At 46.9% G+C, this 26858-nt stretch overlaps 5 protein-coding genes across 21 annotated transcripts in view; 2 read left to right on the top strand and 3 right to left on the bottom strand.

Moving 5' to 3' along the window:
• abcg2a (ATP-binding cassette, sub-family G (WHITE), member 2a) overlaps positions 1 to 3444 on the bottom strand; it is a 5431-nt gene extending 1987 nt beyond the window's left edge. The window contains exons 1-13 of one of the 3 annotated variants that reach the window (XM_085906247.1): positions 3429 to 3444; positions 3024 to 3077; positions 2824 to 2951; positions 2365 to 2424; positions 2159 to 2273; positions 1670 to 1822; positions 1454 to 1611; positions 1162 to 1264; positions 1046 to 1094; positions 875 to 973; positions 708 to 806; positions 468 to 613; positions 316 to 398 (exon numbers count right to left, since the gene is read on the bottom strand). In XM_085906247.1, coding sequence (XP_085762373.1) covers positions 316 to 398; positions 468 to 613; positions 708 to 806; positions 875 to 973; positions 1046 to 1094; positions 1162 to 1264; positions 1454 to 1611; positions 1670 to 1822; positions 2159 to 2273; positions 2365 to 2424; positions 2824 to 2951; positions 3024 to 3062 — 1232 coding nt within the window. In that variant the 5' untranslated portion in view covers positions 3063 to 3077; positions 3429 to 3444. Of the gene's footprint in view, positions 1 to 315; positions 399 to 467; positions 614 to 707; positions 807 to 874; positions 974 to 1045; positions 1095 to 1161; positions 1265 to 1453; positions 1612 to 1669; positions 1823 to 2158; positions 2274 to 2364; positions 2425 to 2823; positions 3290 to 3428 lie in introns of those variants that run through there. The other 2 variants (XM_085906246.1, XM_085906248.1) reach the window with 2 other exon arrangements.
• Positions 1 to 8915, top strand: part of LOC147060296 (protein phosphatase methylesterase 1-like) — a 10035-nt gene extending 1120 nt beyond the window's left edge. The window contains exons 2-14 of one of the 12 annotated variants that reach the window (XM_085906257.1): positions 4944 to 5129; positions 5664 to 5853; positions 5926 to 5983; positions 6122 to 6173; positions 6681 to 6835; positions 7004 to 7094; positions 7167 to 7215; positions 7283 to 7453; positions 7628 to 7790; positions 8187 to 8251; positions 8415 to 8482; positions 8560 to 8582; positions 8681 to 8903. In XM_085906257.1, coding sequence (XP_085762383.1) covers positions 5071 to 5129; positions 5664 to 5853; positions 5926 to 5983; positions 6122 to 6173; positions 6681 to 6835; positions 7004 to 7094; positions 7167 to 7215; positions 7283 to 7453; positions 7628 to 7790; positions 8187 to 8251; positions 8415 to 8482; positions 8560 to 8582; positions 8681 to 8685 — 1149 coding nt within the window. In that variant the 5' untranslated portion in view covers positions 4944 to 5070 and the 3' untranslated portion in view covers positions 8686 to 8903. Of the gene's footprint in view, positions 1 to 2146; positions 3020 to 4943; positions 5192 to 5342; positions 5542 to 5663; positions 5854 to 5925; positions 5984 to 6121; positions 6174 to 6680; positions 6836 to 7003; positions 7095 to 7166; positions 7233 to 7282; positions 7454 to 7627; positions 7918 to 8186; positions 8252 to 8414; positions 8483 to 8559 lie in introns of those variants that run through there. The other 11 variants (XM_085906262.1, XR_015065546.1, XR_015065545.1 and 8 more) reach the window with 11 other exon arrangements.
• Positions 8880 to 15040, bottom strand: LOC147060295 (RING finger protein 150-like). Of its 3 annotated transcripts, XM_085906250.1 has the most exons (7): positions 14677 to 14761; positions 12722 to 13352; positions 11850 to 12100; positions 11440 to 11594; positions 10965 to 11061; positions 10630 to 10873; positions 8880 to 10460 (listed from the first exon to the last, which is right to left on the bottom strand). In XM_085906250.1, the coding sequence occupies exons 2-7, from the start codon at positions 13176 to 13178 to the stop codon at positions 10342 to 10344; spliced, it is 1323 nt and encodes a 440-aa protein (XP_085762376.1). In that variant the 5' UTR covers positions 13179 to 13352; positions 14677 to 14761; the 3' UTR covers positions 8880 to 10341. The 3 variants fall into 3 exon arrangements, with proteins under 3 accessions (XP_085762376.1, XP_085762378.1, XP_085762375.1); XM_085906252.1 differs by lacking the exon at positions 12722 to 13352 and having other exon boundaries at positions 14677 to 15040; XM_085906249.1 differs by lacking the exon at positions 14677 to 14761 and having other exon boundaries at positions 12722 to 13772.
• On the top strand, positions 14651 to 24258 carry sh3tc1 (SH3 domain and tetratricopeptide repeats 1). The gene is made up of 20 exons (XM_085906242.1): positions 14651 to 14817; positions 15007 to 15051; positions 15655 to 15785; positions 15858 to 15963; positions 16043 to 16183; positions 16378 to 16576; positions 16806 to 16882; positions 17919 to 18114; positions 18207 to 18334; positions 18456 to 18488; positions 18567 to 18607; positions 18701 to 19832; positions 20162 to 20302; positions 20382 to 20600; positions 20696 to 20876; positions 20953 to 21103; positions 21331 to 21453; positions 21813 to 21963; positions 22063 to 22259; positions 22477 to 24258. The coding sequence occupies exons 1-20, from the start codon at positions 14787 to 14789 to the stop codon at positions 22708 to 22710; spliced, it is 3657 nt and encodes a 1218-aa protein (XP_085762368.1). The 5' UTR covers positions 14651 to 14786; the 3' UTR covers positions 22711 to 24258.
• On the bottom strand, positions 24196 to 26858 carry LOC147060293 (uncharacterized). 2 transcript variants are annotated; one of them, XM_085906281.1, is made up of 5 exons: positions 26739 to 26858; positions 25691 to 25749; positions 25552 to 25622; positions 25310 to 25481; positions 24196 to 24969 (listed from the first exon to the last, which is right to left on the bottom strand). In XM_085906281.1, exons 2-5 carry the CDS (start codon positions 25721 to 25723, stop codon positions 24793 to 24795), a joined length of 453 nt encoding a protein of 150 aa, XP_085762407.1. In that variant the 5' UTR covers positions 25724 to 25749; positions 26739 to 26858; the 3' UTR covers positions 24196 to 24792. The 2 variants fall into 2 exon arrangements, with proteins under 2 accessions (XP_085762407.1, XP_085762408.1); XM_085906282.1 differs by lacking the exon at positions 26739 to 26858 and having other exon boundaries at positions 25691 to 25977.

The following is a 26858-nucleotide window of genomic DNA, read 5'->3' as shown; positions in this document are numbered from 1 at the left end:
GTTTGGAGACGGTAGCAAAGACCAGAAAACGGTAGACAACGCATCGGGTGGTTGGGTTGAAGCTGCTGAGATACATTCGGGGGTGTTGACGATGGACGAGAGTGAGAATGATCTCATCGGAGGGACAGCACAGATGGAAAGGTTTGGAGAGAAAGCTTGGGGTGCCACAAGTTTGGATACTTTCAAAAGTAATTGGAAGAGGAAGGTAATAAGGCAAGAGTTGCCAGCAGGTGAAGCTAGAGTAGATGGTAGAGGACGATTTGACTGTGACCCATGAACGGGGTTTGGCCTCAAGGACAAGAAGGGCCTTTTAACCTGTTTTGGATTCCGCTCTGGTCTTCCTGGACGTTAAAGAAAATGGCTCCGACAACCAGAGCAAGGAACAACGTAACTGCCACCTAAACAAAAACTCCATCAGCTTGCAGTTCCTCTCATTGTCCCTCGATGACGCTATTGACTAGTCTCACCTGAGCGATGGAGGTCTGCGGGTTGAGCAGGAGGTTGCGGAAGGTCCTCTGAAGAACCCAGCGGAACTGCGTCAGGAAGCTGGTATTGTAGGTGATGGTTCTGGAGCGAGAGGTGCTGCTCGCCTTTTTACCTTGGAGAATTCTCTCTGAGGGAAGACAGTGAGATGTCGTTTCCTTTTCTGCTTTTTTGTGTCTTTGCTGTAATGCTCCCCCCCCCCCCCCCCCGTCCTTTGTCCCTACCCAACTCTGCTTTGGTTCGCTTAAAGTCAGAACAATTTCTGTATTCCTCCACCAGTTTCTCCTCGATTCCCTGTCTGGACTTCAACACAGAGTCCGAATCTAGAAGGACGATTAGAAGCGGGTTAAAAGAAAAAAACTAAAAAGTGAGCATTCATTTGGCAACACACCTTCTCTGTCTATGTTCCCGACGGCCATTGCGGTGGAGTCGCCGTTGATAACGTCCAGAAAGAAGTCTGCAGGGTTGTTGTGAGGCTCACAGATGTACCCTGAGAAAGGAAAGATGGACGGACGTTAGGCCTCGGTCAAGCAAACGCGGCTAAGACCGGCGCGCTTCCTACCGATTTCCGAAAAGTAGTCCAGAGCGCTGTTTGCCGGCCCGTGGTACACCTGAGTGAGTATTGCAAAAGTGTAAGAAGTCCCTTGAGCGCAATGTACGTGAATTGGTGCAAGTGACCTGTCTGCCGTTGACAAGCAGAGTGAGGCTGTCAAAGAGGCGATAAATGGAGTAGCGAGGCTGATGGATGGACAGGATGATGGTGCGCCCCCTGCTGGCCATCCTGGAAAAATATTGAGGCGGCAGGTTGAGATGCTTATACCGTTGTTGATACAGCTGTCGTTGTGCTTATTGTTCTCCTGTCGCTCCCCGAGGGCTCTCCTGTTCCTGTTTTCTCTGTCTACCCTTTGAACCTATCGTCCGTCTTCCTTCCCAACGATTTGACTTTTGGTTGCCGTGCGTCTGCAGGCACCTTTTGAGTAGCATCAGGACAGAGTTGGCGGTGCTGGCATCCAAGCCGGTGGTGGGTTCATCCAGGAAGAGAACGGGCGGGTCGATGATTAGCTCCATGCCGATGTTGGTGCGCTTCCGCTCGCCCCCGGAGATGCCTCGAATCAGTTGGGTGCCCACCTGCGCACCGTGGCCACGTTAGAACGCAGGACGACCACCCACGTATGCCTCGCCTCACCCGGGAGTCGGCCACGCGGCTCAGTCCGAGCTCCTGGATCAGCTGGGCCACTTTCTGCTCCTTGGCTTCCTGAGAAACACTGGATGGAAGACGGAGCGCCGCCGAGAAGCTGAAGTTCTCCCTGACAGTCAGTGTTCCCATCACCACGTCATCCTGTCACCCAACGCAAAGCAAACGTTTTTGATGGCGGTCCGACATAAAACAGAGATTATGACACAGAATGTCATCAAATCCAGCAATCGTATCTAAGCGACCGACAAAGCTATTGTGTTTATTGACCTGACGTTCTCAAAGGTTTTTAGACTCGATTGTTCAAATCAAATAATTAGAGGTGATTTAAGGAAGGGTAATGGACTATATGCACAAAACATTTGTGGCGGAAAACTCTGATTACAAAGTCGAAGCAGAATCAAAATTTTTCCCCGCGTGGTGCTCACCGGAAGTTCTCGTGCCAACGTGCAGTAAGAGGCGGGGCTACTTGGGTCTCACCTGCACCACGTACCCTGATAGACACTTAAAGTTGGGCGGTTGAGGGGCGCCGTCAATGAGGACTTCCCCCGACAGACCGGCAGGATCCTTCCGGGCAGCCAAGACGTCTAGGAACCTTCAAACCCCCCCCCAAAAAACAAATGCGTGGTGATGATGATGATGATGAATGTGGTTTGGTGACATTTTTGCCAATTGACGACACTCACGATGACTTTCCACTTCCGGTTGCTCCCATGATGGCATTGAGGCCCGGCTTCATGATGCCACTGTGGAGGGCAGCACATTCTTGGCTCGTCTACTTGTAGGCATCGGGTTGTGATTTCAAAATAATCTCAAAAAAGTGAGAGCAGGGGAACGAGCTGTAAACACGTGAGCATTGACTTGAACCGGCCTTCACCTTTAGCTTCAGTCGGTCAATGATTACACGGGCTGTATCGTAAAACACACCGGGTGTGGCCTTTGTTCAGACATTTGTGACAGGGATGGACATTTTGTCATTTCAAAACCACGACCATGCTGGATGGAAACTGGAATAGGAAGAACCGAACCCATTCCGCTTCTCTTGGAACAATTCGCGAGTGTGTTTATTGGTTAAAGCCCAGCGCAATTCCTTCCTGCTCCTCTGGCACGTACACGGACGCTCGCGTTTCATAAGAGTTTCTCACTTGAGGTCAATCAGGATATCTTTGGTGCTCCTTTTCTTCCTCCAGCATAAACATCCTTGAGCTTGAGTCACTTTGTAGTGAATGTCGTGAAAGCTAACCGCGGCGCCTCGTCGCGGCGCATCGGCGTACTGAACAAGAAAAAGCACACGTATGCAGACGTCAACTGAACTTCTAGTTGTCGCGGCGTCGGAATGAGGTACCTGCTCTTTGACTGCGTTCGTCTGCTGCAGTTCCATCATAACTCGCTCGCACTCCTACAAAATGCAAAACAAAACTCATTCCTGACCGTGGAAGTATCGTAACAAGAGTCAACCAAAGTAGAAACAATGTAAGAGCGCCGTTCAATTTCAAAATAGTCTAGGGACACAAAACGCTGATGTCAGCACAATTGGCCATCTCCTTTCAAAACGATCGCCATCAGACACAAACGTACAGATTTTTGCATCCAACTTAATCATGGCAGGCGAGAAACTTCCCAAAATCTATTCTAAGCCCGCTTTATTTGCCAAACTTTGATCTCTGCCCCTCCTCCACTCCTTTACGATTGCTCATTTTCCTACTTAAGAGTTAGTAAACGTGACACGGGAATTGAAAGGCTCACTCACCAGGCGCGGCAACAATCGGCGTGTGTGTGACTGTCATCCAAACACAAAGCTCTGCTGCCGCCCGCCCGCCACTGCTGCACTGCAGGAGGGATTACACACGTGTGCTGTTTTACGGCGGTGCGCAACTCGCTTTTATAACTGAAGATCTGACCCATGGTCCACTTAGATACTGTGCGCAAGGTGTCATGCTCCTTTTCCACACATCGTGGAGAAAAACAAAACTTCAATCCATGCCCCCTTGACAAATAAAGATAATTCTGTTATAGTCGCGGATGGCAGGAATGACAATTACTAGCTACATTTGTGGAGATGTGACTTTGATTTCTATTTGACTCTGCCTTTTTTTTTTTTTTTTTTTAAAGAACTGGGTGTGACGGGGGGGGGGGGGGGGGGGCAAGAGCTGGACCGAGCGACTTGGGAAAAGGAAGTCTTGAATTTCCCGATGTTTAGTTATTTTATGGATAATTGAGGACACAAGTTGTCTTTGACTGGTTACTAGGATACTGTCTGTCATTCACACCTGAGGAGAATGTTTACTGCCTCTGCGTATGGGTCACTCCCAAAGGAAAGTGAAATGTACGGGATGAAGTTGTCTAACAGTGCTGTTAATTTAACCCTCCGGCCTTGTTTGAGTTTTAGGAGCCTTTGCTGTATAGTTATAACATATTATTAGTACTTTAATTGTTTTAACTTTTCAAATTCGTTGGAAAACAGCAAGAAAATGAAATTCTGATAAACAGCTATGTCATGAGATACGAGTTTAATTTGATTCATGACCACGGTAGTAAGTCAAAACATAAATGAAAATGAATGGATGTTCGTTGAAGACCATCAGCAAAAAAAAAAATGTTTTTGCTCTAAGCGAAAATATTCTACATTACAAAAATATGGGGTATGAATCTAATGAAATAGAATGTGCATCATGATTTTAGTTGCAATCTGATTCAGTGTGTACGCCTTCTGGTGTGCCCAATTTGGCCACTAGGGGGCGATAGGGTCTCGTCGTGACACGCAGACACAAATCAAGAACAAACTTCCACTAGTGCTACGGAGATTTTGTAACTTGCTGTAATATTTAATATATTACTATGGTCATTTCTTGTAGGGTTAGAGAACATATTCATCGATTAAGGGGTTGTAAAATAACGAGTATAAGTATTTTCCTGTAATATCCAGCTCGTGGGATGAAGCTAGCTATTTTTAAGGCAAAGTTGTCTCATTGTTTAGGCGTAATTCTCTTTTTTTGTCTCTTGTAAATATATTTCAGGTGGGAGCATGGTTTTACTTATCGATGATCTGATTTAATGATTCTAAATAATTTTCATGGCTTTCAATTAGCCCCCAGTTATTGATGGCTTGAAAATTCTGAAATGCCCTGTAACTTCATTTGAATCCCATGAAGAGTCAAATAAATGCCTGCTAAGTCATTTTTCTTTTGAGAAAGGCATCCAGTTTGTAAATTCTGCCACAAGTGTAAATGACATACGTGAAAGTTTGAAGTGCGTCAACCTGCAGGCCCACTCCTGTTGCAATCAGCCAATGGGCCGCCGCCGCCAAGATGCTGCCTGACACAACCAGCTGACTCGGTATTGTTCCGGCGTGCGTATCAGCGCTCACGGGGCGTCATCTTCTTATTCGCTGGATGGACGTCTGCCCTTCTGCCCTACGTCGTGGAGCGCGTGAGAGACGTTTGAGAGAAAGGTCTGGCTCCACTACAGCAGCTGAGAAGCAAACATGTGGGAGGAGAATTTTGACAAGGAGCAGTAAGTCACATTTCCGGAACTCGGACACGATCCGGCGATGCCTTGAGATACAAGTTGAATTTGTTCAGTGACTGGGCTCAAAACCTCAAACTTTTGTGCAAGTATCTCAGATCAGGGAAGCAGCCCAATTTTTGTGCATTTTTGTTTTCAGTAATCAAAATCAAGTCCTGATCAAAAATAATGGCGGCGTCATCACAAAGAAATAGAATGTCAAGAATTCAATAGATTGTGCATCGTGAGTTAGTGCTGCAATCCAATTCATTGTGAGGTTCCTCCCGGTGTACCCGACTTGTCCACCAGGAGGCAGTATAATTGCACACCTGCTCATTTGCCAAACTGCTGCTTGTTAAGTGAGTCGAGTCGACTGCTGTCAAATCTCAAGTCAAAGCAAAGAATCAGCCCAACGAGAGCTTTTATCTCAAGGCGCCAGTGTGGGAATTTGTCGCTTTTTGTGTGCCCGCATGTGGACCAGCGACGTGGGCCAGAACCTGGACTACTCGCCCGTGTCATGGGAGGAGTATTTTGAGGAGATGGAGGATGTGAGTGTGGTCCAGGCCGACGGCCGAGACATCTTCAGGGTGTACAAAGCTGGACATGAGGGCCCCCTGTTGGTTCTTCTGCATGGAGGAGGACATTCGGCCCTGTCCTGGGCAGTTTTTACAGTAAGTGTGACTCCAGAACTGTTCCGGAATATGAAATGGTTCCGGGACTCACCACTCTTTTGTGCGTTGTAGACTGCCATTGCTGCCAGAGTGAGCTGCCAGGTGCTCGCCATGGACCTCAGGGGGCACGGTGAGTCTCGCATATATTGTTTGTGGTATTATGCAAAATCACAAATGTGATTATTTAAAAGACTAAAGTGTAGAATGGTAAATAAAAACGATTTGCTAGCTCCAGTTCTAATAAAGTGGATTTTGTCCTCCTGTAAAGGTGACACACTGGTTCGCCAATCGGACGACGTCTCCACTCAAACTATGTCCAGGTAAGCAATTCAATTATCAGCAATTTAGGTTGAAAAGTCAGTTTCGTAAATATAAATCTACACTTGCACATAAAAGCAAAATGTCCTTTCTTTTGGTAGTTACATCACAAACCTTTGTTTTGGAATGTAAGTATTTTTATTTATTTTTTTGCCTCGGCTGGTTTTACGACGACCGTAAGTAAGGGAGGAAGGTTGAGCAGTCGTTTAGGAATTGGAGTTCACGTACCCTGTGTTGCCTAGAAACAACGTCACCATATTGGCTAGCACTGAAACTCACTGCCAGTTGATGCTCACCTTCTTGTCACTCAGCTACGCTATGCTACGTAGCAAGTGCTCTCCTGGTTCCCTTCGGTGTCGCTAACAGAAACAGACAACAAAACTAAATGCACAGGAACCAGAAACGATTCGAATAAGATTGCAAACTATTCTAACCTAGGGAAACACGTTTGCACAAAAGCGGCCAGCCTGTCATCCAGCCGTCGCTAACCTGTACATTCCTGCCCACAGCGACGTCGCCAACGTGGTCCGGGCCTGCCACGGGGAAATTCCTCCTCCAGTCATCCTGGTTGGCCACGGCGTTGGCGGCGCCATCGCCGTGCACGTGGTCAGTAATGAGCTGATGCCCACCGCCGTTGGACTCGTGACCATCGACGTGGTGGAGGGTAAGGCCTTTTCATTTCATTTTGGGTCATCGCACATTAGCTTTGTTTGTCGTTGCAGTTGTACGTATATTTAAACTTCAACATTGTGGAGAAACACGTTTAGGCTGTTGTCCTGTTGTGGGTGTGATGGGGTCCAAAACGTACCTCCGCCATGATCTCTGTGGGCAGGAAGTGCAATGGAGGCGCTTCACAGCATACAGAACTTCCTGAAGGGGAGACCCAAGTCCTTCAAGTCTTTGGACCACGCCATCGAGTGGAGGTGAGCAGTCATTGAAGGAATTAGACCGGAAGACCTCGTTGCCATTGAGACCTTTGCTTTTGGTTCTTCAAGCGTCAAGAGCGGACAAATCCGAAATTTGGAATCTGCCAGAGTGTCGATGGTTGGTCAGATCAAAAGGTCGGTTTGGTTTCGGTTCGTTAGTGGTGTGACTCGGTCTTCGGCTGCAGGAGAGCTTGTGGCTGTGTGGCAGGTGTGAGGCGGAGGAGGCCGACACCCTGGAGGGGGCCGGCCCAACGAGGGAAGACGCGGTGGAGGACCGGAATGAGGAATTCTATGACCGAAGCTACGTCGACGATGTGAAGAACACCGCCACGAAGGGCGGCGGTGGAGAAGGCCAGGTATGACGACATCATTGTGTATGATTTTTGTCTGACGTAGGCTACGCTGAAAAAATTCACCACACTGGGCTTCTAGATGATTTTTTAAAATTTTATTTTGCATTACATTTTCGCTATTAGCCTTGTTATTTTTAAACACATCATAAGACTAAGGTGACACGCCTTTGTCTGCAGAGCATCTACAAATGGCGTATAGACCTGTCCAAGTCGGAAAAGTACTGGGACGGCTGGTTTCGGGGGACCTCCAACCTTTTTCTGGCCTGCAACCTGCCCAAACTTCTTCTGTTAGCAGGAATAGATCGGTTGGACCGAGACCTGACCATCGGCCAGATGCAAGGTATGCAGAAAAATATCATCAAAGGTAACTTTTGACTCTATGTTAAATGGGGATCCTTGGAAAATGTTCATCCAAACACCTAGAAGTTAGCAAAGCCCTGTTGTAGACGGTCAACTCTCCTCTTTTACTCTCGTTTCCATGGTGATAGCTTCTTCACAGGCACCTGCTGCTGTCAGGCAAGTCAGTCAGACGCCGCCCACGAGCGACGGCCCAGGTGGGGGAGGGGCGGGGGTGTCGGTGGTATCAAGGTGGCTACAATAGGTACAACATAGGAAGAAAATTATTTGTAGCCACAGAATAGTTGTGGTTCCTTACAGGACCAGAGTTGGCTTTGCAAATCATCCCTCCCCCCCTCCTCCTTCCATCACCGTCTGAGGCTTTGTGTGTGTTCCGCAGGTAAATTTATGATGCAGGTGCTGCCGCCCTGTGGTCATGCAGTGCAAGAAGACCAACCAGACAAAGTAAGAAACCACACAGTTCATTGGTGCAGTCCATATTTGGACTAAAACTTTTTTTTTTTGTAGCTCGAGTGCATCAGTATGTCAGTACAGGGGATTTTGTTTTATCATCTAACAAGAAATAAATAAGAATTATGTAAATAAAGGTGGTCACGATTGTGTGAAGGTTTCCGATGCCGTGGCCGCATTTCTGCTGCGATACAAGTTTGCCGAAGCCAAAAGAGCAAGAACAAGGTAACAATGAGTCAGTGGATTGAAGAAAGAAAATTGCTTTTGGTTACATTTGTCTTTTTTCCTCATTCTCTCTCTAGTCCAACTGCTTCTTTGGCCACTGGTAAGTCAACTTTCAGCCTTTGTCATGAGTGAAGGATGTGGAAAAAGGAGCAGCTAGAGGTCAAAGGTCAAACACTCTGTATCCTCATTGTCTTTCAGAATAGCACAAAGACGATGGACGGATCTGCACACTTGAAACAACACAAACCTCCATCTTCATCACTGATGTGAAGCTGCTAAACAACTCCAAACATTAAAATGAACTCAAATTTGAAAAATATAATAGTGGTCAAGGCGTTATTTTTTTTGTTACTTTAGCGCTGGTAAAAAAAAAAAAGTCTCAGCCAATAAGAACGCGTACAACACAACAGAGAAGTTTAATTCGAACAGCATTCACTAAAGAAAAAGCAGCCATGACGATGAGTTGTCGTCGTCACATATTACAGCGAACAAGCTCGGGACCGGGGTCAAGTGCTCAAATAAACGGGGAGCAAGGTAAGCTTTGACCACAACGACAAAAATCCTTTGCATTTGCCAGCAAGCTTGACAGAAATTTGTGAAATTTTTATAATGACGCACCGAGAGAGTGTAAAATGTCAGACTTGAAATGCTCTCGTATACAAATAACAGCGTTATTGCCGCTTCACAAAACCGATGGTGCCAAAAATCGATTGAACAAAAAGCAAAACCGCTACTGGGATTCTTGCTTGATGCATTTGTTCGTTTCATTTTGGCAGAAAACTTGGCCTGGAAATATTGCCTGACGTGCCACAAAAAAAAAGAAAAAAAATTCACACCACTTTTGTTTTGGATCCAAGCTGTGCAAGTTCATGTTTCAACACGGGAAAAAATGTTGACCTTTTAGGATGTCCGTCACTTGGCGCCGTTCATTATTTACAAGACACCGCCAGCAGGAGAACGGGTTGGGGCGGGATCGGCGTCAATTTCTTCTTTCTGGCATTACAAAAATAAACATCTCGTCTGATAGCAAAATAGATGACAATCTGGAGCTCTCGTCGTTACGCGCCGCCTCTGTCCTCTCCCCATGGTGTCGGCGGGAACAGTGGAAGAGAAAAATGTTAAAAAATTGATTGTCGGCGATGGGACTAAGGAAGAAATGTTGCTTGCTCGCCATACCAACATTTCTTGCCATCTTATTAGGGACGGAAGGAGAAGCAACACTACAATCGCACACACGAGCAACTACAAGGTCAACACAAATGTTGGGCCTCGTCGGGCGAGATTGCGGAGTAGGACGAGGAGTGAACGGGACCAGGTCCTGGAACATTCCACAAAAAGGTAGATGATGCAGACAATCACAAGTGGGAGAAGTCACATGTGCAAGTCCCAAGTTTCTCTGACAAAAAAAAAAAAAAGTTGGTCAAATAGCTGCTAAATTTCAAGCAAGTTGGGCAGTCTTGCTGAGTTGCAACATTGACTTGCCACAAACCAGTCTCTCTCTTCTCTATGACTTTCTTTTCCATGAAGTTTTAATCCTTGGATCTTTTCATGTCAAGTCCCAAGCAGCAAGATGTAAAATTGGCAACCTTCTGACTGGAGTGGGATTTGCTTTCAGTCGTTTTCTCATCAATGCTTTTTGTTCTCTTTGGATTCAGGAAGTCCAGCGTGAATCCGAGGAAATTTGGAACGCCGGGCACCATTGGGATACACGCTGACGAGAGTCAACTGTTTCCATCCTGTAACCAGGTTTTGGGGGAAAACGTGGTGTGGTTGAGGTGCCGATTGGGAGTAGGCCAAGTTCAAAGAAGTTCCTCTTCCATTTTGCTAGTTTGGAATTTTTTTTTTTTTTAAGCTTTCTTTCAGGACTTGTCCCCTATGTGAGATGCTTGAACGGATCCCTCCTCATCCGACAGACCCGTTTCCACGGCGATTACCAGCGACGCCATGGAGACGCTGCTCACCATCGGCTGGAGCTCACCTGCAGTTAGCAAGACGGAAAGCGTTCAAACACTCCAAGTCATTGTGCTGCTCGCTCCCGGTATACCCGCCTTGGCCACCGGGGAGCAGTACTGCGTAATACAGCCATGCATGCAGACACAAAGAATAGACTTCTACTGCATCTGTGACTCATCGAGAGGCAGGCTGACCCATGTGAGTGTCGGTGGTAGCCGTCATAGGACTGTCCCTCAGAGTGTCGGGCGGGTCGTGGTAGTCCTGCGGGAGTCCCATGCGTCGTACCCCCGGGTCCAGAACCACAGAAGAGCCTCCCTCACTTAGCGTGCCGTCGCTGGCCGCCCCAGAGACTACGGCCTCCAGCGCTAGGGGCCCCGCTCCGCCGCCCGGAGCCAGGTCGTAATCCAGAGGCAGATCGTCCAGGCAGTCTGCGTTCAACTGGTAGAACGACACCAAGGATGACGCCACGAGCCCCCCCATTACCCCCCCCCCCCCCCCCCTCCACTCTCTGGTCTGCCGTCGTACTCACAGCGATTCCCAGTGCTTTCAGGATGTTCATCTTACACATTGGACACGTGCGATGGTCCAGGAGCCACGGGTCCACGCAGCTCTTGTGGAACAAATGTCTACACACAGACAGATTCTTACAGGTAACTTTCCAGGGAAATTACACTGGAGAACTTTGCCAACTTTTCATGGATATTAAATGGAAAGGTCAATACCAGTTGAAGTTAATATACTTGCTTTATTTTCAAATCAACCAAAAACCCTCGAGCTCAATGCTGATAATTAATGGACAGCCCCGTTTAATGGTCAGCGTCGGCGATTGTGGTTTTAACAATACTCGTAGGCATATATTCTTTATTATCTGCAAAGAATGACTAAATTGGATTGCCGCATTAAACAAGTACTTTACATTGTATCTGTTATGATATCGTGCGGTGAGAAACAAAAATCCGGCTCCCGCCAATAGGGATTCGAAAATAACGAGAGGAGTAAAATACCTGCACGGCAAGATGCGGACCACGTCGTTGGCCTTGTAGCCTTCGATGCACACGGCGCAGTTATCAAAGTCGGCCTCTATCTCTTGGTCGCCCTTCCTGATGGTTCGCACCTGCAGCTTGCTGATGGCCTTCTTGGCTGCGTCACCGAGGCGGCGCTGGAGAGGAGGATGGTGACTTAGGTTTGGAATTGTTGACTAATGTATACATTTAATACATATTTCGACAATATCACTTAGCGGAGATATTGGCCAAGTTCTTTTTTTTTTTTTATTTAGTGGACTGTGAGAGTTCCCGAAATAGTTCACTCAAAATTCTGTCGTTGACCTGATCATAAAAAAAATATATCTTTCTGGTAATCAGGTGGTGAATATGCGTTTGCCATCGCCCCCGTGTGGCTGTCCCATTTGTACCTGATTGCGGTCTCGCGCGTTGGCGTATCGGAACCTCTGGATGTAGTAGAAGACGAGCCAGGCCAGCGAGATGATCATCAGCACGATGAAGGAGATGGAGACAAAGACCACCGAGGTGCGGCTCACATACTTCTGCAGGTTCCTGGTCCCGATGGTGATGGTCATGGTGACGGTCACGTTACGCTCCAGCAGAGACACCACCTCACGACCTTTGGGCTCCGGAATCATGATGGCCACCACGTCGCCTGTGCCTGAGTAGGGGAGAAGGACATCTCAAAAGGTCAGAGGGAAAATCCTGAGTGGCAACATTGCTTGAGGACGTCTCGACTGCAGACACCTTCCGCAAGCAATGTTCTCGTTTCAAGATGCTTGTTACAGAGTTTACTCCTTTGCAGACAGCTTCACTCGCCTTGCCTTTATTTCGACAAGTGACCATGAGCGTCAACTTGATCGGAACAAAACATGCTACATAGAAAAGTACCCCAAAAGATTTTTGGCCTGTCTGGCTTTTGAGGTGAAACTTCAGGATGAACTATAACCGATCTGCAACTTTTACAGATGAACCTGATTCGACCCGCTCTGAACACTTGAACGCCTGTATCCCAAACTGTTCAATGTTGTTGTCCAATCAGTCCCAAATGGACATCCACCCCCTTTCTGTGACTCTTGTAATCCCTTCAGTTACAACAGGCTGATGTGACGCAAGCCTCCTTTTCCCGTTTGAGGGATTGTTGATTAATTACTTGCTGGACGATAGTCCAGAGAGATTTCCCTAGAGCATGGTAGATTCACCCCGAGATATCGCACCAAATTCCGGCGATACTGGCAAGATATGTACAAAGGAGCGTGAGAGAAGGAAACGGTGGGCGCACCCGGATGAGGCATGGTGATGGTATCGTTGGCGTTGGACGAGCCCACGTTGAAAATGACCACAGCCGAGGCGTTGCGCTCGGCGGCGTGCCGGATTTTGTCCCTGTACGTGCAGTTCCCGCGGGCGATCAGAGCCACCCACGCACCGGCTTGGGCTGGCACCACAAACGGGGTGGAGGGGTCGCAGGCCTGGCGATCGTGCGGAGCGGCGGGCAGGACTACTACCCCCTTGGTCTCCCGCTTGGGCGAGTGTTCCCCGTAACGCCCGCATTCGGACTTGTCGATGCGCAGCGTCTTGGTGGCGGGCTCTACGTAGGTGATGTTGACGAAAGCCGTGTACCATTCCTCCCGCTCGGCCACGGTGAAATCGAGGCACAGCAGGTGGACGAAGCAAAAGGACAGTAGCCACGTCGAGAGGGCCAGGCTGCGGCAGGCCGCCGCCACGGAACACGGAGCCATGACAGAACGGAAAGCGAGTGCTAGTCGGCCATGAGGCTCGGCGCCCGGGCGGAAGCAGGAGTGAGGCGCGTATGGATGTCCTCCGTTTGTCGCTCGCTGTCTTCCTCCTCTTTCTGCTCTTGGATCCCCTGCGGCAGGCTAGGTCAAGAGCAGGCGCTCGCTAGCCGCCTCCATCTGCAGCCAACAAAAACATCCGTACGAGGTCGGGGAAACGCAAACAAAGCGTCGGTGGCCTGGCGAGTCGAGTCGCTAATCAAAAGGTGGCACCTCAAAAATCGGGCTGGGGAGCTTCGCGTTTCCCGTTAAATTGTAGACGCCATTTAAACTGCATTGTTTTGACTGGGCCCCAGCTTTCCGGTAGCTCCTGATTTGACAGGGCATCAAGGTAGCGACTCGCAGTTAGAAAAGAAGGCTACGACCGGTTGTGGGTTGTCAAAACAAAGGAAATGTAGCTCCGACGGAGGGCTTCCAAGCAGCGGTTACAGCGGTTCGTTGGGTTTTATACGAAAAATATTATCTTTTTGTTAATCGCTCGTTTTAGTTTTGTTACGATCGTAGAACCGAAGAAAAAAACCAAAGTCTTAGCATTTTATTCTGAAGTAAGAATCATTTAAACATCCGCTTTCACCAGCGTCAAATTCAAATCGCGGTGTGTTACGAAATTATGTTGTTGCGCCACCCAGTGGTCTGGCATGCTGGACTGTATGGAGTACGCTACTGTACTGTATATAATCTACAGTAAAAGCTGGAAAACACACTAACAAATAACTCGTTTTCAAATCAGACGAGTAAAAACTGGTCAAATACTAAAAAAAGATATTAAAAGTGAAAATAATTTGCAATTCTAGTAATGACACACAAATTTGATGCACAATTTGTCTTCGCGGGCCACTTGAAATGATGTGGCGGGCCTTACATGGCCCCCGGGCCTTGATTTTGACACCTATGAAGTACAATAGGTATCTTGTTGACTAACACGATTGGATTTGTGTTGATATCAGTGTTTTAAAATAACGCCTTTAGGTACCGCCGTTATTTTTTCAGTGACGTGGTAATCTAACAAAAGACTGTTTCCGTCGTTGTAACGCCGTAATCGTTACTGAACGCTAAATGCGGTGCGTTACTATGAATCTATTGAGTAAACTGCGTGCGTAATCCTGACGTAACCCTGGCTGCTACACTAAATGGGGACTAGGCCACGCGCAAAAGCGAACACGCTCACAGCAAAAGCACTTTAGCTGTTTTTTTTAGCTGGTGATTATTAATAAATAGCAGCATTGAGGGAGCATACATACACACATTAAAGAGTAAGTCTTTGTCAAAATGGGTAAATAAAGCATTCTTTTTTTCAGTCCACCTTAGCAGAAAATTGAGGAGTCTAGCTAGGCTCGATTTAAGAGTCAAAACGTGAAGGTAAGGATTCCTTTTAAATGCGCAACATTTCATTTCTGAAAATAAAGTCATGAATTGAAAGTGTTTCTTTGACGAGTAAACTAACCTTTATTTTGGAGAGCCAGAGCAGCCGCTGTGGGCTTGACACTTGTTTCCTTCTCAGAGAAATGCTCATTTGTGTCTTCAGTGTCGAAGTGACCAGCAGAAGTGAACGCGATGGAAAAAAGCAGAGGACACAGTCGACTTGGTATGAAAAAAAAATAACTTAAAAAAAAAAAAAATCTATTTACCCATTTTATGTTGTAACCAATTCTGTCACGGGTCATTCTTATTCATTTTTCAACAATGCCCATTAATACTAGTTGCGTTCTCGGCGAACGGCAATTTAAACAAATACATCTTTGTCTTCTTATTTTTCCTCTCCATGTTCCTCCAGGTGTTGCCACTCTGAAGGAAACATCTGATGAGAACCTTTTAACAGGTTACTTCTTTTTTTTTTCTTTTTTTTTTTCTTCCCCACATTGCATGCATGACCCCAGCTGTAGACATGTCATGTGAGTCCATTTCAAGTAGATTACATATTTACCCTCGGAAGTCACTCATTAATCTTCAAGTGTGTATCAAACTGCAGCTAGAACAGGCAAATACATTTTTTTTTTACATTATTAACTTTATTTTTTTGAACACAATTGAACAATGAGCCTGTTTTGTTTTGTGGCGTTTAGTTACTAAACCGGGCGGCTCGGTGGTGCACCGGCCAGCACGTCCGCCTCACAGTTAGTAGGGGGCGAGTTCGATTCCACCTCTGGCCCACTCTGTGTAGAGTTTGCATGTTCTCCCCGTGTCCGCGTGGGTTTTCTCCGGGCGCTCCGGTTTCCTCCCACATTCCAAAAACATGCTTGGTAGGCCGATTGAGCACTCCAAATTGCCCCTAAGTGCGAGTCCGAATGGTTGTTCGTCTCTGTGTGCCCCGCGATTGGCTGGCAACCGGTTCAGGGTGTCCCCCGCCTACTGCCCGATGAAGGCTGAGATAGGCATGCAGGAAGATTTGGATGATGATCCCTGACTTTTTGTGCACTTTCAGCCCTGCCCGTGCGCCTGGATGCGGTCACGGGTCACGAGCGTCTTCCTGCACACGAGGAGTCGCAGGAAATGCTGCGAGGGAAACTGCGCATTCAGCAGGCTGACAGCACTGAGCTCAGCACTCTCATTGAGGTACGTCACAAAAACACACTCGGAAAGGTCATTCGGGGGAAATCACCAAGCAACAAAAACTGTGTCAAATAGGAGTTGTCTGCTCACCTCGTTGCCATTGACAGTGAAGACCGAGTGATTTTTGTCACGTTCAAAACATTCGAGGAAGTGTGGATGTTCGCAACGCACTACACACTCGGTACGTTGGCAATATTGTTGCTGTTTAGCTTCTCCCCAAAAAAATGTTTCGTGCGCTTCTCATATCGTGTTTGTCATAGGCCGGCTTGGTCATTGCATGGAGCTTTTGTTGTTTGACAAGGAGTTGTGGCTCCTCTCCTTGGAAAACCATCTTGGAATCCAAGTTTCCGTTCCGGAGGACACTCTTCAAGTTCTCTACACGTGCGTCCTCATGGAAGAAGGTACAAACTGGGTGGTAGTCATGAACAAACTAACAACAAAATAATATAGTCGTCTAAAATTACATCCAAAACATAACTTCAAGTGAAAGTGAAGTGGATACATTTGTCATATTTATCTGCAAATTCTTAAACATGGTGACCCTTGGAGTGTCATTTGATTGCAAATAGCGAGTTGTGATGATCTGTGTCGTCAGCGTCACTGTTTGCTCGCTGCACCGCCAGTCAGATGTTTGATAGTTCCACCTCCGGACCCGACCTGTACCTGGAGCAGGGAGACATGGCGCTCTTTGAGTCTCCCTTTCGGGACTCGGGCTGGACGGTCCTTTGCTTGTCCGACGGCTCCCGAGGCACCGGGGCCAAACCTGCGTTGGAGCCTGTGATACCTTTTCATCAGTGAGTTAAAACATCAGGCACACAGAATGCAGTGTAGCTCTGTTCTGGGTTCCAGATGAGGTTCTCCTGCCATTAGGTGGGGGGGGGGATCACAATAGTAATCTGTAAAAATCTTTGGAAATCATTCTTGTTGACGTTTACTGTAAAACCGGCACCGATAATGAAAAATGTAGGGCACTCGACGATGGTGATAAAAGTGGCCGTTGGCATTCACGTGATGTTTTCGCAGGTGGTTTCTCAAGTCTTGTCCAGAGAACATTTTGGTGGGTGATGGCAAACCGGCCCGTGACTTCCCCATGCTCTTCGGTGAGGTGGCAGTTTGGATTATTGCAATTTATCTCAATTTCTGAGCCTACACACATTCAATGGTGTCTTGAGAGATGAGTGAGACAAATTTTTTGAGACATGAAATCATTTTAGACTTGCACTAGTGCCGACTTGAAATACAAGTTAGCTCAAACTCTAGACTTTTGCCGACCATCATCACCACTGAAAAATAATGGCGAGTATTGAAGTTTTCAATACCAGTCCCAGTTGAAGTATATTTTAAAACTAAGCAGAAAATCTGCCAAATTAGCCAATGTATTCAAAGCCACCACATAGATCATTGGGACAAAAAAAAAAAAAGATGACTACCCTTTACGCTAATGCTTATTAGCATCTATGTTGTTAATTTAACTCATTAGGGAATTATTTGAACAGAAATGGTTCATTATTCAGATGCGCACTGACAACACGACCTTTATCACATTTATATAGTATTCTTTATTCTCTTCATAAAATGACTAATGTTGATGCTGTATTAGTGTTCTGAGAGAGTGGAAGACGCATAGTTATGTAACGGCTCATAATTCAAGATCCAAGAATTTTTATTGGCCATGTTTGAGCATGCCAAACATTTCAGTGTTCAACATTTAGGTGACTAACAACACTCAGGACATGTCTAAAAATTGACCAATATTCTCAAACATCCCCTGATCTTAAACTCCCCAGGAGAGCAAGGAAAAACTTCAAACGCCTACTAGGCGACATGAGACCCCTTGTGGCATTGCATTCTAGTGAAATAACGATGAGCTCGAGAATATATCGACTATGTGACCTGGTTCTTTCATTTCACGATTGCCAACTGGTGGAAACTGCTTGTTTTCACTTCCTGTCATCAATTAGAAGAGTGTTAAATTAATATATGTAAATAATGTTTTTTTTATTTTAGTAAACCAATTCAATGGAATGGGCGAATTTTTCCTGGCACACTGGTTGGAATTGGTTGTGATATTGGCACAAAAATGGATGCATGTTATCTTGATGAATTATTATCCTAAACTCACCATCTTGTGCTCAGCCGCAGGCACGTGTGTGTCTACCGCGCAATATGACGCCAAAGGTCCAGATGAGCTGAGCGTGTCCCCCAATGACCGCATCATCATCGTGGGACGACTGGTGTCCTGTCACTGCTGGTTCTTGGCCATAAAGGAGGAAACGGGAGAAATGGGTCTGCTCCGAACGAGCCTGGTGAAACCCTCGGGAGACACCTACGAGTGAGTGTGTGCGGCCGCAACGTGAAAACGGAGCAAGTAAAACGGCTTTCAGAAGCAAAGTCGTCTCGCTCGTGATCTCATGGCGTGTCCAGCTCGACCAACGCTCTTTTAGACGGAGACGAAGCTGACTTTTTCAATCTGCGGGAAGATGCCGGTGAAGAAACGACCGCCTTACTCCAAAGCGCTTCTCAGAATGATTCTGGAAGGAGCTACAAACTTGGTAAGAAATGTGCGAAAATTCTAAAAAGAATGTGGTCATGTTCAAGAGATCCACTTGTGAAAACGCAAGTCTGGAGAAGACTGAAAGATACAAATGTGTCTTCTTTGTCCTTCGATTCCAGATGTGTTCAGCTACCACGACTCCACGGCCAATCGTAAGTCTTTTCCGGCAGTGTCCTAAGACATGAGTGGCATTCTGGTCTCAGAGCGTGGTTTTGATTTTTTTTCTGAAGATCCTTCAATCCTGGATGAGTCCTGCTTCCAGGAAAATATGGTGCAGCTTCTGGATTTGTCTTCTGAGTGTGTTTATTGGAGAACCAGAGAGGATAAAGGCCAAAGCATTAAAGTTCCTCCGTTCACTGTCCAGCCAGCTGAAGAAAGACAAGGCAATGAGAACATCACGTTGGTCCTATCCTTTCTGGATGGACGCGAATCCAAAGATGAGTTCAGAGCCCTTTACGTACTGACACCCGAACTTGTGTCCTCCTCCATCTTCTGCGGCCACTCAAGTGAGGACGAGTTGATTTCCTTTCTGTCCGTCGCCAGGGAAACCGCTAGGAAGCAAAATCTTTTGTGGTCCCAGACTCGTCTGTGCTTCCTTTTGGGAAAGTTCTGCGCCGCCAAGTCCAAATTCAGCCAGGCCCGGGTCTATTTTGAGGAGGCGCTCCGCGTTCCCCGTGATACTTTTGCCGACATCAGGCTGCTGGCTAGCATTTATTCCAACCTGGCCGCCATTTATCTTCTGCAGAGGAACACGGAGCGCTCCTTTGACACGTCCGAACGACTGGCGGCCTTATTAACGGGAACGTCGTCCTGCCTGGAATGCGTGACGGAAAGCTGGGTTCTGCAATACGCCCTCAAGAAGGCGATTGTGTCTGAAAACACGATGGCCGAAGCCCGGGCTTGCTATCTTCTGGCGATGCACCACTGGACTCGTGAAGAGCCGCCCAAAGTTGTCCCTTACCTGGAAAGGCTGCTTGTTCTTTGCGCTGGGTGTCAAGGAGGGTCGAGCGTCTCCGCCAGTGGAGGCGATCTCACCCTGGCGAGGCTGCACAAGGAAATGGGCTTCCGCCATCTTAGTATTTCCTCAGCCAGAAGCGCACTGCTGCGTCCTGCGGCCACCCTGACAGACGGCCTCGGCAGCCTGCTCCTCGTGTCGAGCTTCTGTGCGGACAAGTCCTTCCCAGCGCACGTGGCTACGTATTTGCACGGGTGTCTCTCTTTGAGCGACTGTCAAGGAGGACCATTCGTTTGGAAGCACCGGCTGGCCCTTTGTCTGTCGCAGCTCTTGTACCAGCACGGGATGCTCGGCCACGCCATCCGAGTCATGCGCAAACTCATCGACGGTGCCCCTCCCTCTCCAGACGTGGCTGAAGAGAAGAGTGCCCTCCTCTGGCTGGCATGGCTCCATATTCACAATGTTCAACCCAGCGTGGGACTGCGCGTCTTGGACTCGGTCTTGGCAGCTCTGCCGGAGCTCTGCGCCACGCCGCTGGAAGGTCTTTGGATTTTGGTTCCTGCTTTTGACCAAAACCTGAGGACTCGAGTCACGTGACACGAGGTCCCTGGATTTTTTTGACTGCTTTTGACCAAAACCCGACGACTCGAGTCACGTGACACGAGGTCGCTGTATTTTGGTCACTGCTTTTGACCGAAACCCGACGACTCGAGTCACGTGACACGAGGTCTCTGGATTTTCGTTACTGCTTTTGATCAAAACCCAAGGACTCGAGTCACATGACTCGACTCCGGCCAGGCTCGATTTTCCGAGTGCCGTATTAAAGTTGGACCACATGTCTTGAGTGTTAACTTTTTGATTGTCATCCAGGGTTGGTACTCAACATGCGCGGCGTGGCTCTCCGTTGTATGGGTGACCTTCGCAGGGCGGCAGAGAGCTACCATGCCGCTGTGGCCATCTGCCAGGAGAACAAAGACTTGCCCAACCGAGCGATAGCGCTTGCCAACCTCGGTAACTTATCTGTTTATTAGCGATGATGACGTGAGTGGAATTGCAGTAAACGACGTGGCAATGGCTTCTCCTCACAAAGGCCTGCTGTGTCTCAAGGCCGGAGCTAAAGGAGTCGCACAGAAGCACCTGATGGAGTCCGTGCGGCTCTTTTCCTCGCTGGACGGAGGGCACGAGACGACCTTTGTCGCCGTGCTCCTGCGCCTGGGACAACACTGGGTGAACGAGCGGCGGATGCATTTTGGGAAAGGATGCTACGAGTGGGCTTTGCTGCTGGCCATCAAAGCCAACCTCCTAGACTGTAAGTTGCTAAAAAGAGGACCTTCTCATACCCAAAACGAGACATGAATTCAGATTACGACAACAACAGATCATCCCCATGTTAATATTTACCAGGCCAGCTGACGGCGGTAAGACGTCTGTGCCACTTTTATGAATGGGAGAGTCCGGACCGGGCCCGGCGCGTCATCTACAGCCAGTACCAGGTCCGACTGCTTCAAGGGACACCCGACCGAGAACGGGAGGGTGACACATTGGAAGCCATCAGCCAGCTCTTCCTCTCGCTGGCCACGCACAGGTTCCCCACCCGGTTCGAGCGCTTGACGTTCACGTGTGGAGTTCTCCCAAACGTTAGCTCCCAAATGATCACGTAGGGCCTATCGCGCGGCTCTCGACCACACCAAGAGCAGCCTGGCTATTTTCATCGACCTGGGCCTGAGTGAGAAGGAAGCGTACGGATGGCTTCAAGCTGGCAAGATCTACCACCTCCTCGGCCAGGCGGAACTGGTGGAACTTTACGTACAGGTGTGGAGTACAGCTGCCAGCTGGCCCGTGACATCACCAGCATTTTTCTGTTTTCTGATTTGTTGGTCAAATACAAACAGGCACTAATTGGCATTTTGGGTCAAATGAGAAGAATTTTGCTGAATTCTTTTTGTCATGTCGAGCTATGAAGATTGATTCTAAATAGCACTGTGGATGAGTGAAATTTTGTTTTCCGGTAAGACATTTGTTTGTCTCGTGGTGGGCAGGTCGCACAGGATGTGGCTCTGAGCACAGGAGACAACAAGTTCATCTTGAAGATGCAGGAAGCTGCTGGAGATATCTTCTTCAACAGCCGCCATGATCAAGACAAAGCTATCATCTACTACAGGGTATGTGCCCCCAAAATGTTTGAAAACACTCTCTTTCTCTCTCTTTCTCTCTTTCTCTCTCTCGCTTTCTCTATTTCTTTCTTTCTCTCTATTTCTTTCTTTCTTCCCCCTCCTGGTTCGCTCTAGCTACGTGAGTCATTGGTCCTCAAGTTAGGCATGAATACATTTTTTTTTGTATCAATGTGCAACCTCTCAATTAACTGTGATTCCTTGGCACCAAGGTAGTGCAAAGTCATCTTTTTATTACTTTGGCCTGAGCACAAAAACAGAACTAGCGTGTTTTGGACAGATAGATAATGAATTGGTTGAATTTGGTAGCTTTGCTCATTGGTTGTGTGCGGTGCCTGCCCTTGACACAGGATGGCGCTCTTCCCATGGCGGACAGGAGCGGCGCCGTTTCCAGCAGGCTGAGGCTGTGCAACAAGCTGGCAGAAGTCATGTTCCAACTCCAACTGTACGGAGAAGCCTTGGAATTTGCTCACAGCGCTTTGGAGATCAGCGTCAAGCTAGGTAGGAACTACCTGCACGTCTTGCTTATGGCAGCCCACATGGCACTGGTGCATTTTCATTAGATTTGCCTTTCGTGGCGACCGTCCACGCTCCGTGCAGGTGAGGTCCTGAACGAGCGAGTGGCCTACCATCGTCTGGCCTCCTTGTACCACCGTTTAGGTCAGTGTGAGCTGGCTGAACACTACTACCTGAAGACTTTGAGCCTCTGCCCGGCCCCTCTGCAGTTTGACGAGGAAGCCCTCTACTACGCCAGGGTATACCGGACCTTGGGGGACATCCTTTTCTACAATCTGAAGGTACTGGACTTTTTGGACTCAAAGTGTGATTGTTTGGCCAGGCAGCGGGGCAAGAAAAGAATGAAGTCAACAAAAATTTGCATACAAATGAAAATATGACCAACAAGGGACCCTCACCCCAAAAAAATGGATATACTCGACGTAACGTCAAAAAGAAAGCATTTGATTGACTTGTTTTGTTTTTTTTTTGGTCAGAGTTGTTTTTTGTTTTCTCCAGGACCCTTTTGATGCGGCAGGCTACTACCATTTTGCCCTGGCCGCAGCCATGGATGTGGGGAACAAGAAGTGGCAGCTGATGCTGTGCACTCGCCTGGCCACCCTCTACCACAACTTCCTCATGGACCGCCAGCTCTCGCTTTCTTTTTACAAGCGATCCCGAGGCCTCGCCGCAGAGCTCAACGTGAGGAGGATGAACACGGCTGCGGACCGCGCCAACGTTCCAGTTTACTAGGTGGCGCCAGGGGACTGTCTTTGAGTATCTCTGCACTACCGTCTGACGTTTCTGTGCACTAGTAGAACTACTTTCCGTCACTGGTGAGCTAAAACTTATCGACAACTGTGTCCTGTTAGTTGTGCCAGTTAACGTTAGTAGTAGTGGTAGCAGCAATTGTACTGGGATAGCTATGATTCTTTTATTTTTTTGTAGGGGTAGGGTGGAAATATGCGAAGGTGGGGGGGGGGGTCTCTGAAAAATCTGAAAATACTTAAGTCAGTTAAAACCCACGCAAGCACCGGGGAGAGCATGCAAACATGAGACCGGAAGAAATGAAACGTCTTGGGTACAGAAATAACCATAACTCATAAACAAAATCAAAACAAGTTATCCCGTTATCGTCATTGTAAGAACAAATGTAAACTTTTAAGTTTAACTTTTTATTTTCATCATGACCGAGCTATTTAGAAATGCTCATGCTGCTCTTATCATTGGATGACGTGTCAATTGAAGTGATGCTTAAACGTTATTTTCATCATGATCGATCAACATAGAAATGCTCGTGCAGCTTCTTGTCATTGGATGACGTGTCAATTGAAGTGTTGCTAAAACGTTATTTTCATCATGATCGATCAAAAGAGAAACGCTCATGCTGCTCGTTGTGTTTATACGGAGTAGAAATGAACGCCAATGCAACTTTCTTTATTCAGCAACTGTTTATTCCTCGCTTGTGTGTAACATAGCAGTACAACGCCCATGGCGCACCACAGCGCCCCCACATGTCCACATTATGCAAGACCTCCAATAACACACTATATAATATAGTATCAACATACTATAATACTACATTGCTGTTCTTATCATTGGATGACGTGTCAAGTGAAGTGATGCTAAAACGTTATTTTCATCATGATTGATCAAGAGAAATGAAATGTTGCTGAGAGCCTGCACGCGCGCGCATCTTTTGTCATTGGATGACGCCATGCGCCGTCACTCAATAGCTCCGAGGTCATTATATGAAAATGCACTGCTGAGGCTATTATAAATGTGATCTCGATAACGTTTTTCAACTTGAAGAATGACAAAAATACAAAATAATGAGGCATTAGATTTTATGTTTTAAAAACGGTTGTCAACCTAGTCAAGCTAAATTTGTTGTTAGGTATCGTTTAGCCTGTTGTTGCTGGTTCATGTCTATTTTTGTTGTTGGATTTGGACAAATAAATTCCCCCCCAAAAGTGCGACTTATACTCCGGTGTGACTTATATATGTTTGTTTTTTTTCACTTTATTGTGCATTTTATGGCTGGTGTGACTTATACTCCGGAGCGACTTATAGTCCGTAAATTACGGTACATTTAAAATGTAGAAAGATATCCAATCAAAACAAACTTCTCAAATAAATCATTTTAATCATTTATTGCAGAATTGCGTCTGATTCTATGAGTCAAACGTGATGCGGTTTGAAGGAGTTTGTGACCGGGGAAGGCTGTCAACAGCCTCGCAGCTCTCAAGGCCACATGTCAGCTTCGACACTGGCTGTAAATAGACTCAGTGGCCATTTTATTAGGTACACAGACACAGTCTCATTTTATCTATTACTAGGATAGTTATGTTAATTCTTGGGAAGTCATTATGAACACAAAGTCAAATTTACAAAAAGTAATTTTATTGAAAGACTGTGGACCCTTGAAACACTTGAAATGACGATTAAAACCACAGTTTAGCTTCCAACAATGGATTTTCCAGCAGGTGGTATTAAATTGGATAAACCAGGAGTATACGATGGTATAGAAAGTTCTAAGATGGCGCACGTCTGCTATTGCTTTTCAAATCGGGTCTGATTGTGCTTTCACAAGAGGGTGGGGGACGGAGCTGAGACGGCAACAAGGACATCGGGGGGCGTTCTTCAGAACTGTGTCAACTGGCACAGTCGAAACCAAGGAGTTGCATAGTCGTCATTGTTGGGAGTGCACGTCTATTTTGAAAAGGAGCTGAGACCAAAACCGGCGTCCAAGACACGCCAACGTTCTGATGTTTGAAGCAGAGACAAAAATAAAGTGTTTTGTGCTTGAGCTTGTTGGACTCTCTGCTCGTCTCATCAGGTTCTGACCCACGGGAGGAGGAAGGACGCGATGGCGGCTGCGAGCGCGAGCAATAGGACAAGCAGCGGGGGCGCTAGGGGCGGCGCCCACCCGCACGTCTGCGGTTCCGCTTCTGTCCGCTTGTCCGCACTGGACCTGGAGATGACGAGGGGCCTCACTTGTGAGATACTTTCCTGTCGGACATCACAAAATGTGAGCATTGTTGCCGTTGTTGCGATAAGCACTTTCTGTCTCACGTTTACAATAAAAGTACACAAGCTGCTTCATTTAGACAAAGGTAGTCTTTTGCCGCCATCCTGTGGCACCTCGGGGTTGATGAGCTGTGTAGAAGTGAATTGAGTATTTTCTTGTGGCATTTTAGCATCAAGGAACTATGGTGAAATGAGTCGAGGCAGTTTATCGACACAAAAAAATATAATTCTAGACATTTTTAGGGCGGGCTGTCAATTACTGGTAGAGCTTCTTGATTTGCTTTCTTGTCTAAAATTGACTGGTACGAGCAATTTGACTTACTTCCAGGATGGTGCGGCTGCTCGTCCTGTCCGGACTGAGCCGCAGATTCCACCGATGCGAGGCGTGACTGAGGCTGCCGTCATCTTCGCTCTCAGTAGTGTCCTGCCGAGCCAGACGTTGACGTTTGCGGCGTCGTGAGCTGATTCTCTGCAGCGACCCGGGCTCTTGGAGTCTAGAGGTAAGATGTTATTTGCGTTCAGGTAAAAGCTCCGGGTGAAGGCGAAGGGTGTGAGCCGCACCACCTGCAGTCGCCGTCCTCAATGTCGGCGTCGGCGTCACTTTCTCCCTGAGGGTCGGACAAAACGCACTCCTCCTGCGTAAAAGAGGCAAATTAACGTTTGTGCTACTACTGGAAAACTAAAAGCTACGTCTTTAAAGTACCTCGGTTCCGTATCCCTCGGAATAACGGGTCATTGTGACTCAACTGCGTTCACCTGCTCCTGTCAATCACACAAGAAGAAAAAAAATGGTGTGCTAAGATGTCAATTCTGATTTATTATCTTACCATTTGGTCTCCACCCTTGACCATGTGACTTCTTTCAATTAGATCATTAAAAGTCTCGTAATAATTGCCTAAATTAATTCTCAGAGTATCCTATGAGCTGCCTATTGTGTTTTGGGTAAGAAACCATTTAGACACTTCAGTTGTATTTAATAGTTGTATTCCATCCATCTATTTTCAAAACCTCTTTTCATATTTAATTAAATAACATTTTGGAATGATTCTCAAAGAGCGATTTAGTTTCAAACACGAAATTAGCTGCTATTTTGATTTCACATTAATGTACAGTACAATTTAAATGATTATGTTTTTCTTTAGTTTAAGAGCAGCACTAATCTTCAAGTGCTGCATGTTACAGCAATTTATTGCAATTTGTGAGTATCCTTTTTTGTTGTAAATATAGCTTTTTCTTTATTTTTTCATTTTACTGGTACTTTAGAGAAAGTATTTTAGGTGATCGTGTAAAGAAGTGTGAGAACCATTGGCTTTATGAAATTACTGGCACATTAGTGATTTAAAAAAAAATGTTTGCTATAAAATCTTGAGTCGAAACGATGAACAGAAAAAAATCAGCATTGATGAACCAAAGCAACCGGATTCTTCTTGTTTGTTACATTTGTATTTTTTCTTTCTTTCTTGTTTTGAGAAAACGTGCAAATTTGAATCAGGAATGATGTGATTTGCGTAACATGTCATCCTGTCCGTTAACATATGCGTCCTGATGTCCATTACGTGCCGCACTCCCGTTACGTAACGCGCAACTTTTCACATCAGGACCAGACGGCGAATGATGCCGTTGAAAACGTTACGAACTCTCATTTAGCACAACACTCCGCTTTTTCTCGACTTTCACATGAGCCGAAAATCCCACAAAACAATCATTTGACGCGGTCACATTTTGAGTAAAGAGATAGTAGCGAATCTTACCTCGAACACATGTGGTACACGCAATACGACCTAAACGCTAAACGGAGTCTGGCGATTGGACGCTGAACAGATGCACTCAGCGACGTTTGACATTGTCGCAAATCCCTCGTGACGTCACTC

Source organism: Syngnathus leptorhynchus, chromosome 2 (assembly GCF_054491065.1).
Source record: "Syngnathus leptorhynchus isolate UIUO chromosome 2, UIUO_Slep, whole genome shotgun sequence".
Lineage (NCBI taxonomy): Eukaryota > Metazoa > Chordata > Actinopteri > Syngnathiformes > Syngnathidae > Syngnathus > Syngnathus leptorhynchus.
This window is presented reverse-complemented; position numbering and strand designations above follow the sequence as displayed.